Source organism: Corapipo altera, unplaced genomic scaffold (genome assembly GCF_003945725.1).
Source record: "Corapipo altera isolate COAL_440 unplaced genomic scaffold, ASM394572v1 56, whole genome shotgun sequence".
In the NCBI taxonomy this organism is placed as follows: Eukaryota; Metazoa; Chordata; class Aves; order Passeriformes; family Pipridae; genus Corapipo; species Corapipo altera.
The window spans coordinates 7,761,169-7,776,062 of NW_020884896.1; the positions used below are offsets into that span (position 1 = coordinate 7,761,169).

Consider the following 14,894-nt stretch of genomic DNA (forward strand, 5'->3'; position numbering starts at 1 on the left):
AGAGATTCATGCATGCTCTGCTTTTATACAAAGGGGATTTCTTGTCTACTTGGCTGATTCTTTTATATTCTGCAGACTTGACATGGTAAGATGATTTGTATAGACACTATAAGTGGGAGTTCATAAAAGAACAGATATAATCTAAAAATTAGGAATCTAGTAGTAATTTATTAAGGAACTCAAGTGGAACTGTGGTGTACAAAGAATGATAAACAGATGGGGAATAAGGCAGCAGTCAAGGTACCTGTAGAGTGGAGTCTACAAGACTTTAGAGATTGAAGAGGCAGCTGAATAAATATGTGAGGACATTCACTCTACGTCCTTAGTTGAAAAATAACAATAGTTAGAAAAATATTTCATTGAAATGATTGTTTTTCTAAGGGAAGAGGATCTTCAAGAACATGTCTTTGTAGGTGAACAGCTTATTCCACAGAAAGATATGTTGCCTTTTGAGTTTGTTTCTTAAAAAATAGACATTTCAAGATGAAAATAAAAGGAACACTTAGATTTTGGACAAAAGTATTCTAGTCTTTTAGTGTGAACCTGAGAAGGATTGTCATCAAAGGATTCCTTGGTAGCTGGAAGAAAAAATTTCTGCAGAAGTCTTAATTATTACCTACCTTGCTGTCATACAGATTCATTCCCGAATTCCTCCACCTTCTCTGGTCAGTCTGTTTATTAACTGGTTGTTTGTTTTGTACCTATGTTTAAACTGACTTTCTGAGCCAGCCTGACAAGCCCTCCTATGGATACATCTGTGTGGCCTCCATTCAGCCTTCCAACTGTTTCAGACTAACCCTAACAAGTTCTTCCCTACCTTTTAGTACACGCCCTCAATATATTGATGTGACTGACCATAATGCTGTCAATGGTAAATGAAGACTTCATCATAGTTAATCAAAATCTGAATTTCTCAGGATTTATAGAATTAACTTTAGTGCTACTGTTCATAGCAGTATTCAGAATACATGTGTGGCAATGACTATGAACAAAGAAATGCAGAATGACTGATGGTTTTGCTGTGCTCTTAGAAATATGGGGCTGGACTGTGATTTGGACTGTGTATACATGTGAAGGAACATGAGTAGATAAGAACCTTTTTAGACTTTTTTTTTAATCTGAGTTTGGGTTTGATCATGAAGAAACAATAGACTGCCAAATTGCTATTGTATGAAGTTGTGTTCTTGACCAGATCTATGAATCTATTTTTGCACCTGATCTCGCCATGCATCCTCAGCTCCTTTCTGAAGAGTACATAAACTCCTCTGAGGGTTAATGGTTGTTTATGTGGCAGCTCCAGTTACTGAAGTGTTCTGCTCCCTTGTCTGCTGTTTATGTCACCCCATAGTTTCCCTCTTTCAGTCATTACAAGGGGATGGCAAGGCTTTGTAGCAAGGTTGTGGTTGCAAGTGAGCTGAGAAGGCAAGCAATGACCAGCACTGAGGAAGTATTGAAGTTCTGGACATCTGTTAAAGGATTGCTGAACTATGTTTGCAGAAAGCGATAGCCACATCATACAATTATAGGATGGTTTGTTTTGGAACACACCTTAAAGATTGTCTAGTTCCAACCCCCTTGCCATGGACAGAGATGCCACCCACTTGACCATGTTTCTCTGAGCCCCATTCAACCTGGCCTGGAATACCTCCAAAGATGGAACACCCACAACTTCTCTGGTCAGCCTGTTCCGGTGCCTCACCATCCTCACAGTAAAGAATTTCTTCCCAATATCTAATCTAAACCATGTCATATTTTTATGTAAACAGTTTGAGAGCTTCATTAGAAAAGAACCAAAATGCCTCATGTAGATACACTCCCCTCACCCCTTCCCCAGGCATATATTAGATGAAATACAGCCCTCCTGAAATCAGTGATAGTTTGTCTCCTTACTTCAGAAAGCCAAAATTTCAACCTATACCTACAGTTCTTGTGTGTTCTGACTCTAGAGTTTTTGTCACTTCACTAGTGTGGCTTCCAGGCAGGAAAACTTTTCCAGGCTAGTCTTGATGGTGATATGACTTTGAAGGGCTGTTCTATGGCAATACTCCTCTCCACCCATTTCACTACCCTTTGTCTGCTCACTGATTGCAGTAAGCAGAGCTCCAATCTTTGTGACAGCCCCTACCTCATTCCCTTGCAGTAGTTTATGGGACTTAAAGCAATAAAATGTGCCTTTTGAATATATATGGAGAGCAACGATTTTTTTCCATTTGAAATGCCTCCATTTCAATTTTAATCTATATTCATAAACTCCAGAATATCTGATATGATTGTGTGGGATTAGCATGCTTGTTTTAGTATTTTGTATACTGGATACAGATGTATTGAAAGAAGAAAGAAAACATAATTAGTGTGATGGGCAGGCTTTACGTTGAAAACCCAAATCATAACTGGATGGGAAGATCATCTGCTACTGCTTAGTCACAAAAAATCTGTTCCTGCTTCTCTACTTCAAACCCTCTCATTTCAGATAGAATCATATTGAAGAAGCAAGGAGGAAATAGAAAAGAGCAAGAGAGTTGAGTTGCCGTGATTGGTGCAAGAGATTTCAGCCTGAGGTCATCGGCTATGAATCCAGCCCAGATCACATTTTTATCCTCTGTTCAGTGTCTTCCATATGAGATGAACTTACAGTCTTAATACATTCCCTTGAGAAGTGATTTTGAAAGGTTTAACAAGCTATGGGAGCCTTTCTATCAAATAACTGAATATCCCAAGAGTGTAATTTCGCTCCTGCTAGAGAATTTTTTTAGTGACTTAAAAATCTCTCTGTCTAAAGAATGTTATTGACTCCTCAATATTATAGATAGGATTTAGTGTCCCTACCACTCTAGTCCTCCATGTATTCTTTTCAGTTTATACTGGATTTTTAATGTCCTAGAAGGGCAGAGGTGAAAATGGTGCCCTGATCAACTCAATAACCAAAACTCCCCTTGCTCTTGAGGAATGTAAATGATGGAGCAAGGAAGGAGAGTGATCTAACATATATAATCAAATATCCATATTTCAGAAACTACATGCAATAATCCTGATTATATGGGTGTTTATCTGAAGACCCTTAGTATAGACTGAAAGCAAATTCACATCTGAAAAATACCCTTCCTGCACACTGATTTGTTAATGCAGGCATAGCCTATGAGGAGGATAAAGTCTGTGAGGGCTGCTGTGGTCCTGATCACCTTCACAGGGGACCTACTTCATTGTGGTCTGTGTTCTTGTGTGTTTCATTGTGGGTTTCCATTCAAAGGGCAAGGTCAGATGCACTTTCAGGACAGGGACAAGTAGCAGAACACAGCATCCTGCTTGTGTCAGTATAGCAGTTGCCACTTATACAGGCTGATGGCAATTACCAGTTAGACAGCAGCTCCCATGAGTCAGTCTGGAGTCAGTGGAAGGCAAGAACTGGGACCCCTTGCCTTTAATGAATGTTTCTGTCTCCACGTGTGCCTTGTTGTGCACCTTTGGTCTGAGTTGCTGACCATGTGGGACAGAACAGCCCGACAGCTATTTAATCCTGATTTAAGGACCTCTTTTTCCATGTCCTGGTGTGGTAAGAAGTCATGATCCAAAATGGATCTGTGCTATGTATGAATGTGTTCAGACCATATGAAAAATCTTTTATGAGTGTGACGTGGTCCTTTTCAGCGAGTCCAGCGGATTTAGGACCCTCCAGGATTTGATCTGTCTGTGGAGGGATTGGAAGTTTGTCAGAATCATCAGTGAGAGATAAGGTTGTTTCCCTTCCTTACATCAGTATGTGCTAAAACTGCACATTAGCTTTGATCCTAACCCTGTATGTTTACAGCTATAATGGGCTTTATGAGATGGCTGTGGAATATTTCTGTATTCCCTATTTAAAAAATGGTTATCTTAGGAGTAGGGATTTTTCAGTTTTTTTCTTTAAACTTTTAATTTCATCCTCAATATATCTAGGGATCAGCTTCAGTTTGGGGTTAGGAACATCTCCAAAAGGTAGTGATATCTTCTTTGGCCATAGTGAATAAAGTGGAGACCTTTCATTAAAGGGACTTGTGACAATACATCTTGTCTATATGCAGAAAGCTAAAGCTACAGAGATTTTATCTGAGTTCTATTTTTTTTCAGTTTAGTGAAATCACTGCAGTGGGCTTTTGCTCTGTTTAAATTAGCCTTGTTTAGTGTTACCATTAGTCAGCTGGGGGCAAGTATAAAGTAAGGCTCCAAGAAACTGAAATAACAGACACTTCTACAGTTCAACTACAGCAGTTTAAAGCATGAATTAAATTAAAATAGTGCAACTGCTGCCTCTAGACAATACCTGCAGTGCTGGAATTTCTTGTCTGCTTTTCCCTCCTTCATTTAATAACTGTCATTGACAGTAATCCTAGAAGAGATTTTCTCATCATCTACTTCATTCTCCTGTGTATCTAGGCCCTGACTTTGTGTTGACTGACATTAGACAGAAAAATCTGTCAGTCCTCAGTGTGAGACTCAACCTGTATAAATTCAGCCATCCTGAAGTTACATGTCTAGCTGAAACTAGTCTTCTAAACTCTCTATCATCAGGGTATAGGAATGGATATTTGCAGGGGATTCATGTCACCTGTCTCAGTTATTTTAGGATGGAGTGTTGGTCTTTTCTTTCTCTCTCTTTCACTGACTGTACAGGAAACCTGGAAAACTAGATAAGGCTAGACTCAGTGACTAGGTTCTATGTCTTTGGAATGTATGGGGGAGCCACTTCAACCATTGTCCTGTCTCCAGAGTGTTCCCAATGCTCCCATGTTCACATGGGAGTTGCTCTCCCGTTAACATCTAACCTACCACCAGCATAGTGTCTCCCATCTCACTGCTTCTGATGAGGTGCTTGTTGGCCACTACCAATTCAAAAAAAGGCCGTGGAAAGCCCTGGCCACTCCAGTGACACTTAATCCCCCACCATGCCTTGTATTACAGGATTCAAACATGGTCCCCTTTATATGTGCACATTGAACACTCTGCCCTCCCCAAATCTTTAAACCCAAGATGGAGGGTAACATCTCTTTATAGGTGTAAATGATCAGTTATTCTAAGCATTACTTGTATATAACTACCAGTTACTGACTGGAGTCTGGCCACTTTGGTAAATGACAGAACAAAGCTAGGCTTTTTTGGAAAAGTTACAAGTTTATGTACGTGCTACTGAAATGGAACAGAGAAGTAGGATGCAGAGTAATATAAATCCCTCTTGTCAACCTAGTTTCCTAATTAAGCCTTCTCTGTTGCAGGGTGATCTCCAAAGGACAAACATTCAGCTTGATTTTGGAGATGGCATTGCTGTATCCTATGCTAATTTCAGCCCTGTTGAGGATGGCATCCGACATGTGTATAAGAATGCTGGAATCTTCCAGGTGACAGCATATGCAGAGAACAGCCTGGGCTCTGACACTGCTGTCCTCTTCCTGCATGTGGTCTGTAAGTACTTCCACCTGCTGGATTCCTTGGGTGAAAATCTGACTTCACTGAAAATCCCTGCAACTTCAGTGGCGCTTAAGTATACCTGCAAACCCACATACACATGCAGCTCACACTCTTCCAAAGTCTTGGGCTTTTAGGCACTCTTCTAGCTTGTTAAATAAACTATTGAATTGAGAGAAAGGGAAGGTGTTTTTTTTTAAACACAAGTATATTTGCAGTGTTCAGAGATACAGAAAAAAGTTTCTTGGTCTTCCTGAAAGGGTCAGAGACCAAGCAGCATATGAAACAAAGTCTAAATGTGTATTCTCAAAACATGTCTAATTCCAAGAGGTTTAGATTAAACTACTAAAATTTGATTCATTTATTCAGGATTTTTGAGTTTACAGTGCTTATTAAATGAAATAAAAGATTATGCTGTGCATGCTTCCTGGGATATGAACGTGCTGAGGGCTAATGGGCTGCTTTTCACATTTCATGAGTTTACCATGCATCCCTGATGTTTTCGTCCTGTTTGGTAAATCAGTCCAATTTCCCTCCAGTTGACACATGAGCAAACTCAAATACAGAGCTCCCAGCCAACTTCTCAAAGCCACAGGAGAAAGCAGAGGGTATGGAATTCAGGATGAAACAGGAAGAGCCCTGTTCTTTGTCCTACTCTCAGACTATCTGATCTTCTGGGCGGAGAATACCATCTGGTTTTACCCCTAATAGTGTTCACAGCCATGTCTGTCTTCCCTCTTTACCTGTTACAATAATGTCCCCTAGCCTATCTTTTACTTGAGCTTTCCTGCTGGAAGGTAGCAAGTTAGAAATTTCCAAAACTCCAGAACTTTTTCTCCTTTTTACATTCAAGCTCCCTGTGTGAAGGAATAAATGTTCCTTGAAGCTTTTATTATGCCCATAATTCCCTCAAAGTCAATCATGGCTGCACTTAACAACCTGTTATTAGAGCATTAACTGTTTTTACCTTCACCTTGGGCCATTAGCTGACAAAAGTGATGGTTAACTGGTAATAACAACCAGATTTGTATGGATTGTCTGATTTTTCTCATAGGAACTACTTTTTCATGGTGAAGATTTTAAAGCAGAATGCAACAAAGGACAGTTCCTTGGCCTGGTTGTGCTACTCCACTGTTTTCTTCATCAGCTACTCAGATCTCTCCTTTGGCTTTTATAGTGTTCTTAGCCAGCTTATCCTTATCTCTAGGGAAATATTTTGTGAACCCTTACATTCATGCTAATGCTGAAATAAGACGACTTTTAATTTAGTTTGATGTACCAGTCAATATAGGATGTTTGACCTTGAAGCTCAAATGTACAGACAAAAATGCCTGTGAATCATTCTTATTATATGATCTATCTGGTACTGAAATCCTCTGCTGGAAAATAAAAAAAAAAAAAAAAAAGAAAAGAGAAAAAAGCTCCTTGGCCTCAAGTAACATTAGTTTTCTACCTTGCAGCTTTATCAGTGGTCAGTCAACTTTTCAGCTTTCTGGAATCTGCTGTCAAGCTGCTTATCTTGACATTTAAAGGAAGCAGAGATATTATTGTTTTTTCTCTTACATTCACTGTCACAAACTATTTGGGGAACCTGCTATTCTTGAGCACCCTAGGTACTTTCTATGATAAGAGTTCAGGAGTGACTTGGTGGTAGACACACCTTGGGAAAAGGGGGGAAAAAAAAGATCAAATTTTAAGGAGTCAAAAGCAACAATAGTGTCCCATTGTGCTTGGAACTGTATGTTCTGCTGGTAAAAGAACAGCTTTTGCTATCCAAAATCTTTGTAATCCAAGTAGATGGAGAAGTGATTAATGTCCCCATTTCATGCTTGAAGAGCTGAGAGGTAACACAAGAAGATATTCTCAGTTAAAAATCACCAAAGTTTCTGCTTCCCAGAATGAATGTCTTAGAAAAACATGTCTTTCTTATTTCATCCTTTCCATCTCACAGGGATAGTCTGTCAGTTTTAAAGGTGTTTTAAAGGTACTACTCAGAAGGTAGCACTGTCTGATGGACAGCAGTTATCAGCTGAAATTCAGTACCAGCAAAAACAAAAGATTAAACGAGAATTAGAACAATGGAGATAGTAAAAGATTTAAACAAACTATCAGAGAAAACCTCAGTATTTTTTACTCCTGTTGTTTTTTCTAGGGAGGCACTGTCTTAATTCTGAACTTCATTCATTGGGTTTACTGTGGGTGTTTGCATTTATTAGATACAACTGCATTGGTACTTTGTTATTTTTTAAAATCTTTAAGAAACAAGTGCTTCTGAAAGTTAAATGCTTTGGTACGGCAATGCACATTTCTTTCAAGTAGTTCATGACTTTTTGCTGGTGGTAACTGACTCCCCAAACACTTCCCAAAGTCAGGCCAAAGTCAAAAACATACCAAGGATTTCTAAAAATCATAAATCTTTCTTTTGGAGACCTTTAAAAAAACTACCAGGGGTATTTAATCAAGTCATAAATGCCTCTTATATAGCCAGATTTAAGCCATCTTGGCTAAAATGATTTCCCCACAAATCTTAGTAGCTCAGTGGCTATATTTTCTTTCTCTCTTGTGTCCTATCCCTCTAGCGTTCAAGAGAAACTTCCCTATTTAGTGCAAAACCAGTTCATTGTTATTCCACAAAATGCATTTTAAAGAATTCTTCTATACACAGTGCTGACCCTGTCTGAAATCAGCACTCTGGAAAATGTGCATTTCTGGCTACTCTAGAATTAAGAGGAAACAAAAAATAAGATTTAGTGTTTATTAATCTATATTTTTCTGTTGCTTATTGACTGCTGAAATTCTCTTGTATTGCTAAACTAGAGTCTTGCTACTGACATAGAACATGTGATTCATTTAAAGACTTGCTGTTCATAACTGTGCAGAGAGGATTTATCTCAAAGCTTCAAATAATGAACTCTCTCTTCCCACAGGTCCAGTGGAGCACGTCCACCTGAGTGTTCCCTTTGTCGCCATCAGAAATAAGGATGTCAACATTACTGCTGTAGTTTGGCCCAGCCAGGCAGGCACACTTACCTACTTCTGGTGGTTTGGCAACAGCACCAAGGTACAGATACCCTTCAGTTTATTTTCACTTCCCAAGCTTGTCCCACCAGACAGGGAACTCTCTCAACCCTAATAAAAACTTCTTGTCTTTGCTTGTTTTGTGTTTTAGTTTTTTTCTTGTCTAAAAAGGGTTGTCATTATCTGAACTTCAACCTTTGTGAATTTATTTCCTCCTGTATTGTGTTGTTCTTAGGAGTCATTACTTTTTTACACCTGGTTGTTATCAGCCCTACTGAGCTCTGGAGACCACTGTTATTACCAGTGTTCACTTGCAACTTAACTGAACTATATACCACTCTATATGGAATAATACTGGCTTTCAACACATTGTTTTAAAACTACTGGTGTTCAAATAACCATGGGGGTTTCCATTATGTACCAGTATGCAGTATATAATGCTGGATTCCAACACAGTACTTTAAAGCCCTTGGTGTTCAAATAAACAGTTGCATCTAGAATTTCATGCTAGAAGAGTCTAACTTGAATGAACTGTTTGGGTCGATCCATGACTGTTGTTCACAGTCTGGAATGTATTAGAGAGGGAGATGAGATTTCTTTGTAGCAAATTTTCAAAAGATGGGCACAAATTTATCATAAAAAACCTTTTTATCAATAGTTAAAGTAAGTGAAACTACAAGTTAATGCCATTTTTCAAATGGAGAGAGCAGGATTGCTTATTAGCTACAATTTTTATTTTAGGCTTTAGGAGTGAGACAGGCACTATTCTCTATTCTTACAGTTGTGAACTGCACAGATGAAAATTTTGCAATGTAGTATCTGCTGTTATTTACAAAAGCAGTTCAAGTCACATCATTGTCTACATTTGCAATTGAAGGTGTACTCTGAGGTGAGATCACAGCAGAAAGAAATGGAGATTTTACATGAAATATGGAACTTGAGATAAAAAATAGTAGGAAAACAAGTATTTTGTTTTCTCTTTGACAAAACTGCTTGAGTTTTAACCTCTTACCCTAGGTACAAACATTAGCAGGAGGGGGGGGAACAGAAAAGGCTGTGTTTACAGAGATTTTACATCAAGTTAGGAAGCTTACTGTAAGAACTTGATTATTTTTGTGGGAGCATAATTGAGGCAGTGGAAGAGCTCAGGAACAAAAACCTCTTACCGTAACTTGGCAAGTTGCTGTGCCCTAGCTGAGCTATGGCAACCACCCACATACACACATCTAGTCCATGACAAGTACCAGGTAATTCCACATAGTTTATACTGCACTGAAATAGAGGGATGTGAAATCACATTACAGTTCAGATATTTTTGGCTCAGTGCTCACACACAGCCAGCGATCAAAGTAAATCTGAAACAATTTAGGTACTGGTAACTTGCTCATCTGCTTAAGCCTTCCAGTGTATGCAGGCATCAGACTTTTCCTTCCATCATTTTAGTCCTTAATATAGAAGATGATTGTGAATAGGGCCTTAAAAAAGATTTTTTTTTTAATAGAAAGTAATCTGAAAAAGGTAGAGGAAAGCAGTGGTGTTTGCTGCTGAAGATTTCTGTGCAGTTCTCATGGTGCTTGCACCTGGATTGCAAATATGATCTGTTTTGTCTTCTAGCTTAAATTTCAGACCATAGGCAACAGAGTACTAACAGATATGGATGTGTTTGGGATAGACACTTTGGACATAGCTACACATGGAGTAGCTGGCATGATTGCACGCACTGCTGAAATATGGAATAGTAAACATGATGCCAATTACATGTGACCAAATCTAAGATTCTTTGCAAAGCATTAACTCCAACTACCTCATCAAATGTACTTCAACTCTGAGAGAAGTATGGCAAAGGGTATAGACATAACAGTATGAGCCACCTTTTTTTTTCAAAACAACAGTCTGCACCACATCCAAATTCCTTCTGGGATGTTTTATGTGCATGTCAGATTCTTCTCTGTGCCCACTCATGAATAAACTCTGGTGTTCTATGCAGAAGTGGAAAATGTGGACACTGATTTGTGTGTGAATTAAAGGATGAGGTGTGTAATATTGTGCATAGTGACTGGCATTGTTAGATGATATATTTTAGTTCCATGCAGAGGGATTGCAGCTGCTTTTCCTATTCAACCCATAGCAATCTCAGGCAGAACTAGATGTGTCTTGTGTCACTGTGCAGTCTCACTTTCTGTGTTCCTGCACTGGCAAATTTTGTCTTAGACTCAAGTGCTCTGACTGAGGCTCTTCTACTGCTCTCCCCACCTTGCTAGAACTCTACTGTGCTGATTTTTGCAGTATGCCCAAAGGCCAATTTGCTTGGATTAACACAGGTCCAGTTTAATAAATGTATCCAGCTGTCTAATAGGTTTGAGCAAATGAACCTTTAAACTACTTAATTTAATTTGGAGTTAGCATCTAGGTCTTGGTGCTTGAATTAAAATTAAGGAGTTGGCTGAATGTTAAAACTCCATGATGGAGGTGAAATCATCCATGATAATGGAATGTACAGCATATACACATACAAAAAGGAAAAACTGTAATTTTAAAGGCCAGATTGCTTCCTCTTATCTGCCTTTGCACAGAACCACAACCTGTAAGCTCCAGGAAGATTGCTAATATCAATATCACTGCAGTTTGATACAGGCCCATTGGGTTTGTCCAGGATCCACGTATATCTAAGTAAATGTTGGCCAGGCCTTTAGGATTGGTGTAAGCTGGAGCCCTTGGTCTGAGTCCCACGTGTTCAGACTTTTTGGTTTTTTACTACTTTTTCACCTCATAGATGAGGCAGTAAAAAGAAGGTGGCATTCTGCAAAGAGATAAACGTGTTTGCCAGTCTGTCCTATGCTGGTGGAAATTTTGATTTGGCTTTGAAAATGGCATATATATGACCACTGTTGTGAAGTGCAGTCAGATTGGCAGTCTGGTAGAATAAAGCAAGAGAGCTGGAAGGTGAATGTTTAGAGATTTTCCTCTGGAAACAAACTGGCAGTGTAGTGAAGGGACAGTAGCAATGGTACAATGGCTTTATCTGTTCTCTTAGATTTCTGTGTGCTTTTGCAGTGGAGATTAGTATAACTATTCCCATTTTAATGGTTTAATCTAAACTAAGAGTTTTGTCTGGAGACCAGCTGTCAAATCAGTGACGCTGCGAGGGCTGGCCCTTTGATTTTCAGTTGTGGTGGGTTGACCCTGTCTGGACACCAGGTGCCCACCAAAGCCTCTCTATTACTGCCCTCCTCAAGTGGACAGGAGACATAAAATATAAAAAAATCAGGTCACAATAAGGACGGGGAGTGATCACTGATTACTGTAACAGGCAAAACAGCCTTGACTTGGTGAGATTAGTGTAATTTATTACCAATTAAATCAAAGTAGGATAATAAGAAATAAAACCAAATCTTAAGCCCCCTTCCCCCATCCCTTCCTTTTTCCTAGGTTCACCTTCATTCCTGAATTCTCCACCTCCTCTCTCCCCAACAGTGCAGAGAGGCAGGGAATGGGGGCTGTGGTCAGTTCATTACCCATTGTCTCTGCTGCTCCTTCATCGTCAGGGGGAGGACTCCTCACACTCTTCCCATGCTTATGGGAGGGAGTTCATCCTGTGGGAGACAGGTTTCCGTGAACTTCTCAAATGTGGGCCCTTCCCATGGGCTGCAGTTCTTCATGGGCTGCAGTTCTTCATGAACTGCAGTTCTTCATGAACTGCTCCAGCATGGGTCCCTTCCACAGCCACATTCAGTCAGCATTGTCAGCCGGAATTATGCTGTGCTTTCAGCCTGGTTGACACAGTTTACCAGCTTATGGTTGGAGCTGGCTTACAGGTTCAAAGCATGGACAGGGCAATGCTGGATGTCCTCATTCTGACCTGAGCAGTGTTGCTTTGTGATAGATAAATGGATTTATGCTCATAAAAGCAGAGGCTGGCCCTGAATCTGAACAATATGGATTGTTTGAAGAAGCATCTGCATATTTGATTTATTTTCAATTTGAGCTTGTGTTTTGGGCAGCTGGTGTAGCAACTCTGCTGGGTGAATGTGTGTGTGTGTGTCTATGTGTGTACAACATTGCATTCTGCAGCAGTAACTCTGCAATTGCCAACTGTGTTCTACCAAGAAGTCTATAGTATAATGGGTTGCAGTTCAGCGGAAGAATATTTCAGGAAGTGTTCACTGAAGTGAGAGAAAACTCTGCCTATGGGACACTTCTCACAGAGTTGTGTTTGGGCCATGTTTTGTCCTTGGCAGGACATGAAAGCTTGTAGCACAATGCCTGTACTAGGGAGGAAGGATGTTGTTGCCTGGTAGATTAAAGTGCACATTGTGATCCTGAGTTAATCTCACCCTGATTTTGATATTGCCATCTGTGTTTGCTTCTTACAGCCCCTCATCACCTTGGAGAGCAGCATCTCGTACATGTTCACTGTGGAGGGGACGAACACGGTAACTGTGCAAGTTGCTGGAGGCAACACCCTCATCCAAGACACCAAGGAGATCGCAGTGCATGGTACCATCAGCCTTTCACAATCGTGTCTCAGGGGGTTGAAGGACAGACAGACAGACACTGCTGATCAAAAATGAACTCTGGGAACTAATAAGTGTCTGGAGGAACCTCTGGAGACAAACCTCTGATGACAAAGATTTCTGTCATGATGACAGAATACAGAAGTGAATAGGGTGTGGCAGCTAGCCAAATTTGTAAACTCAGCAATAGTAAGGTGGCTGGTGTCTCCTTTGTCTGTTGGTCTGTCTGTACACCCAGACAGGCAACTCCCAAAAATAAAAACCACTTGGAGCTGCAATCAGACTTCCTTCCTTCAGCTTCCCAGCTGTGGAAAGAAATAGTCAAGTTCACCGTTAAGGTGGTCTGAATGCACCTGGTGTCTCTCTCAGTGATTGTATAGATGACAGGGGTCTGGAGGGGTCTGGAAAAGAGGGGACAGAAATGACTGTTGTTGCTATCTCTGCCCATCTTCCATGTCACAGCTGGAGGTCTGAGTGAGCCCATAGGATTTCCCCATGGATAATGTTTGGTATGTTCTTGCTGTATCTGCATTCCATGGGCTCCAAAAAACACCCTTTGGCAGACCACAGAGGTTACCCTGTTTGGGGCTTGATAACTCCTGAGCGAAAGGGCTATCTCAGCAGCTCTGGCCAGGACTTTGAGATGTCTCCAGAGAATAATTTCCACCCTGGGCCAGTCTTCATTTTCCTTTTCCAGTTAGTGGCATACAACATTTGAGGACAAGCTTTTCTTTGGATAGCAAGTTTTAGTGAGAGACCTGGGCTTCAAATAACTCGGGTTGATTTGAAGTCCAGCACTGTGTGGTTGAACCATGTGTGCCTTGTTTCAGTAATTAAATACGTATAAATGTCCTGCTGTATGCTCAGACGTAGCAACCAGCTAAATAGATATTTATGGATTGTCTGGCCATAAAATACAATGGGTTTTAATAATTTGTTAATATGATTTAATAATACCCAAACTTGCTATTAGCAAGTATTAGTAACCTACTACTTGATGATTTTGAGCATTGCAAATGCAGTACTTACTTTTGGGAAATTTCCATCTTTCTACTAGTTTCTGGAATAAACCTGAATCAGGCATATCTAAGAGAGATCCCCACAGGTGATCTCGGTCTTTTGTCCCAGTAGGTCCCAGAGAGTGTTCTCTTGACTCTGTTTTTAAACACCTTGGAAGAAATTTTGCCATTCTATTTAAAAGATCCAAATCTTTTGGCTTTAACACAAAGAGAAATTGACCCAGTTGAAATGTCCAAATAGTCCTATGCAGTGCTGTGCTGCAGACTGACCTGGTCTAGGGAAGGAGTCCTTCCAATCCCCCAGTCGGGTGATCAGTTCAAATCTGAGTACATAAATGAGTGACACGTTTAGTAAACATGCACTTTGTTAAATTTGTACCCTAATCTGTGTCCTGTGTCGAGTGATTATGGCTCTAGGCAGGAAGGTATGGATTTCTGGTGCTATCAGTGGAGGAGATTTATCAAGGATTTTCTCAAATTGAGAATAACAGAGAAGAATTTGCTCAAAAAATAAATTGGACATGGTACTGAGGGGTCAAAAGCAGATTTTATATATCAGGCTCTGGGATAAACCTTCAGAACTTGAGAGAGGTTCCCTGCTCTCTTTGGTGCTTGTTTTATTTAAAAAGATACTGCACCATTTAGAAAGAAAGAACAGATCTTGCAAAAGATGCCAAATAAATGCTGTGCTGGCACATCCCTGCTATTCTGTGGATTTCCTCATTTATACTCTGGATGGTTTATCTTGATCTAAAACTAGTGCCTTCTTACAAATTATTAATGGTACTTGTTTGAAGAGCCTGGAGATCAGTTGCTTCAAGGTGAGACACAGCACATCTCCAGAAACATAAAGGAGAGTCTTCTGCCCTGATACCTTAAATCTGAACTTGATTCCTGTCCTGGATCT

General features: G+C 40.0%; 1 protein-coding gene across 1 annotated transcript in view; it reads left to right on the forward strand.

Moving 5' to 3' along the window:
• The window catches only part of SORCS3 (sortilin related VPS10 domain containing receptor 3), a 292,438-nt gene that overhangs the window by 261,797 nt on the left and 15,747 nt on the right, over positions 1-14,894 (forward strand). Inside the window, exons 20-22 of the mRNA XM_027648351.1 lie at positions 5,247-5,433; positions 8,364-8,497; positions 12,828-12,951. Of these exons, the coding sequence (XP_027504152.1) occupies positions 5,247-5,433; positions 8,364-8,497; positions 12,828-12,951 (445 nt within the window). The remainder of the gene's footprint in view (positions 1-5,246; positions 5,434-8,363; positions 8,498-12,827; positions 12,952-14,894) is intronic.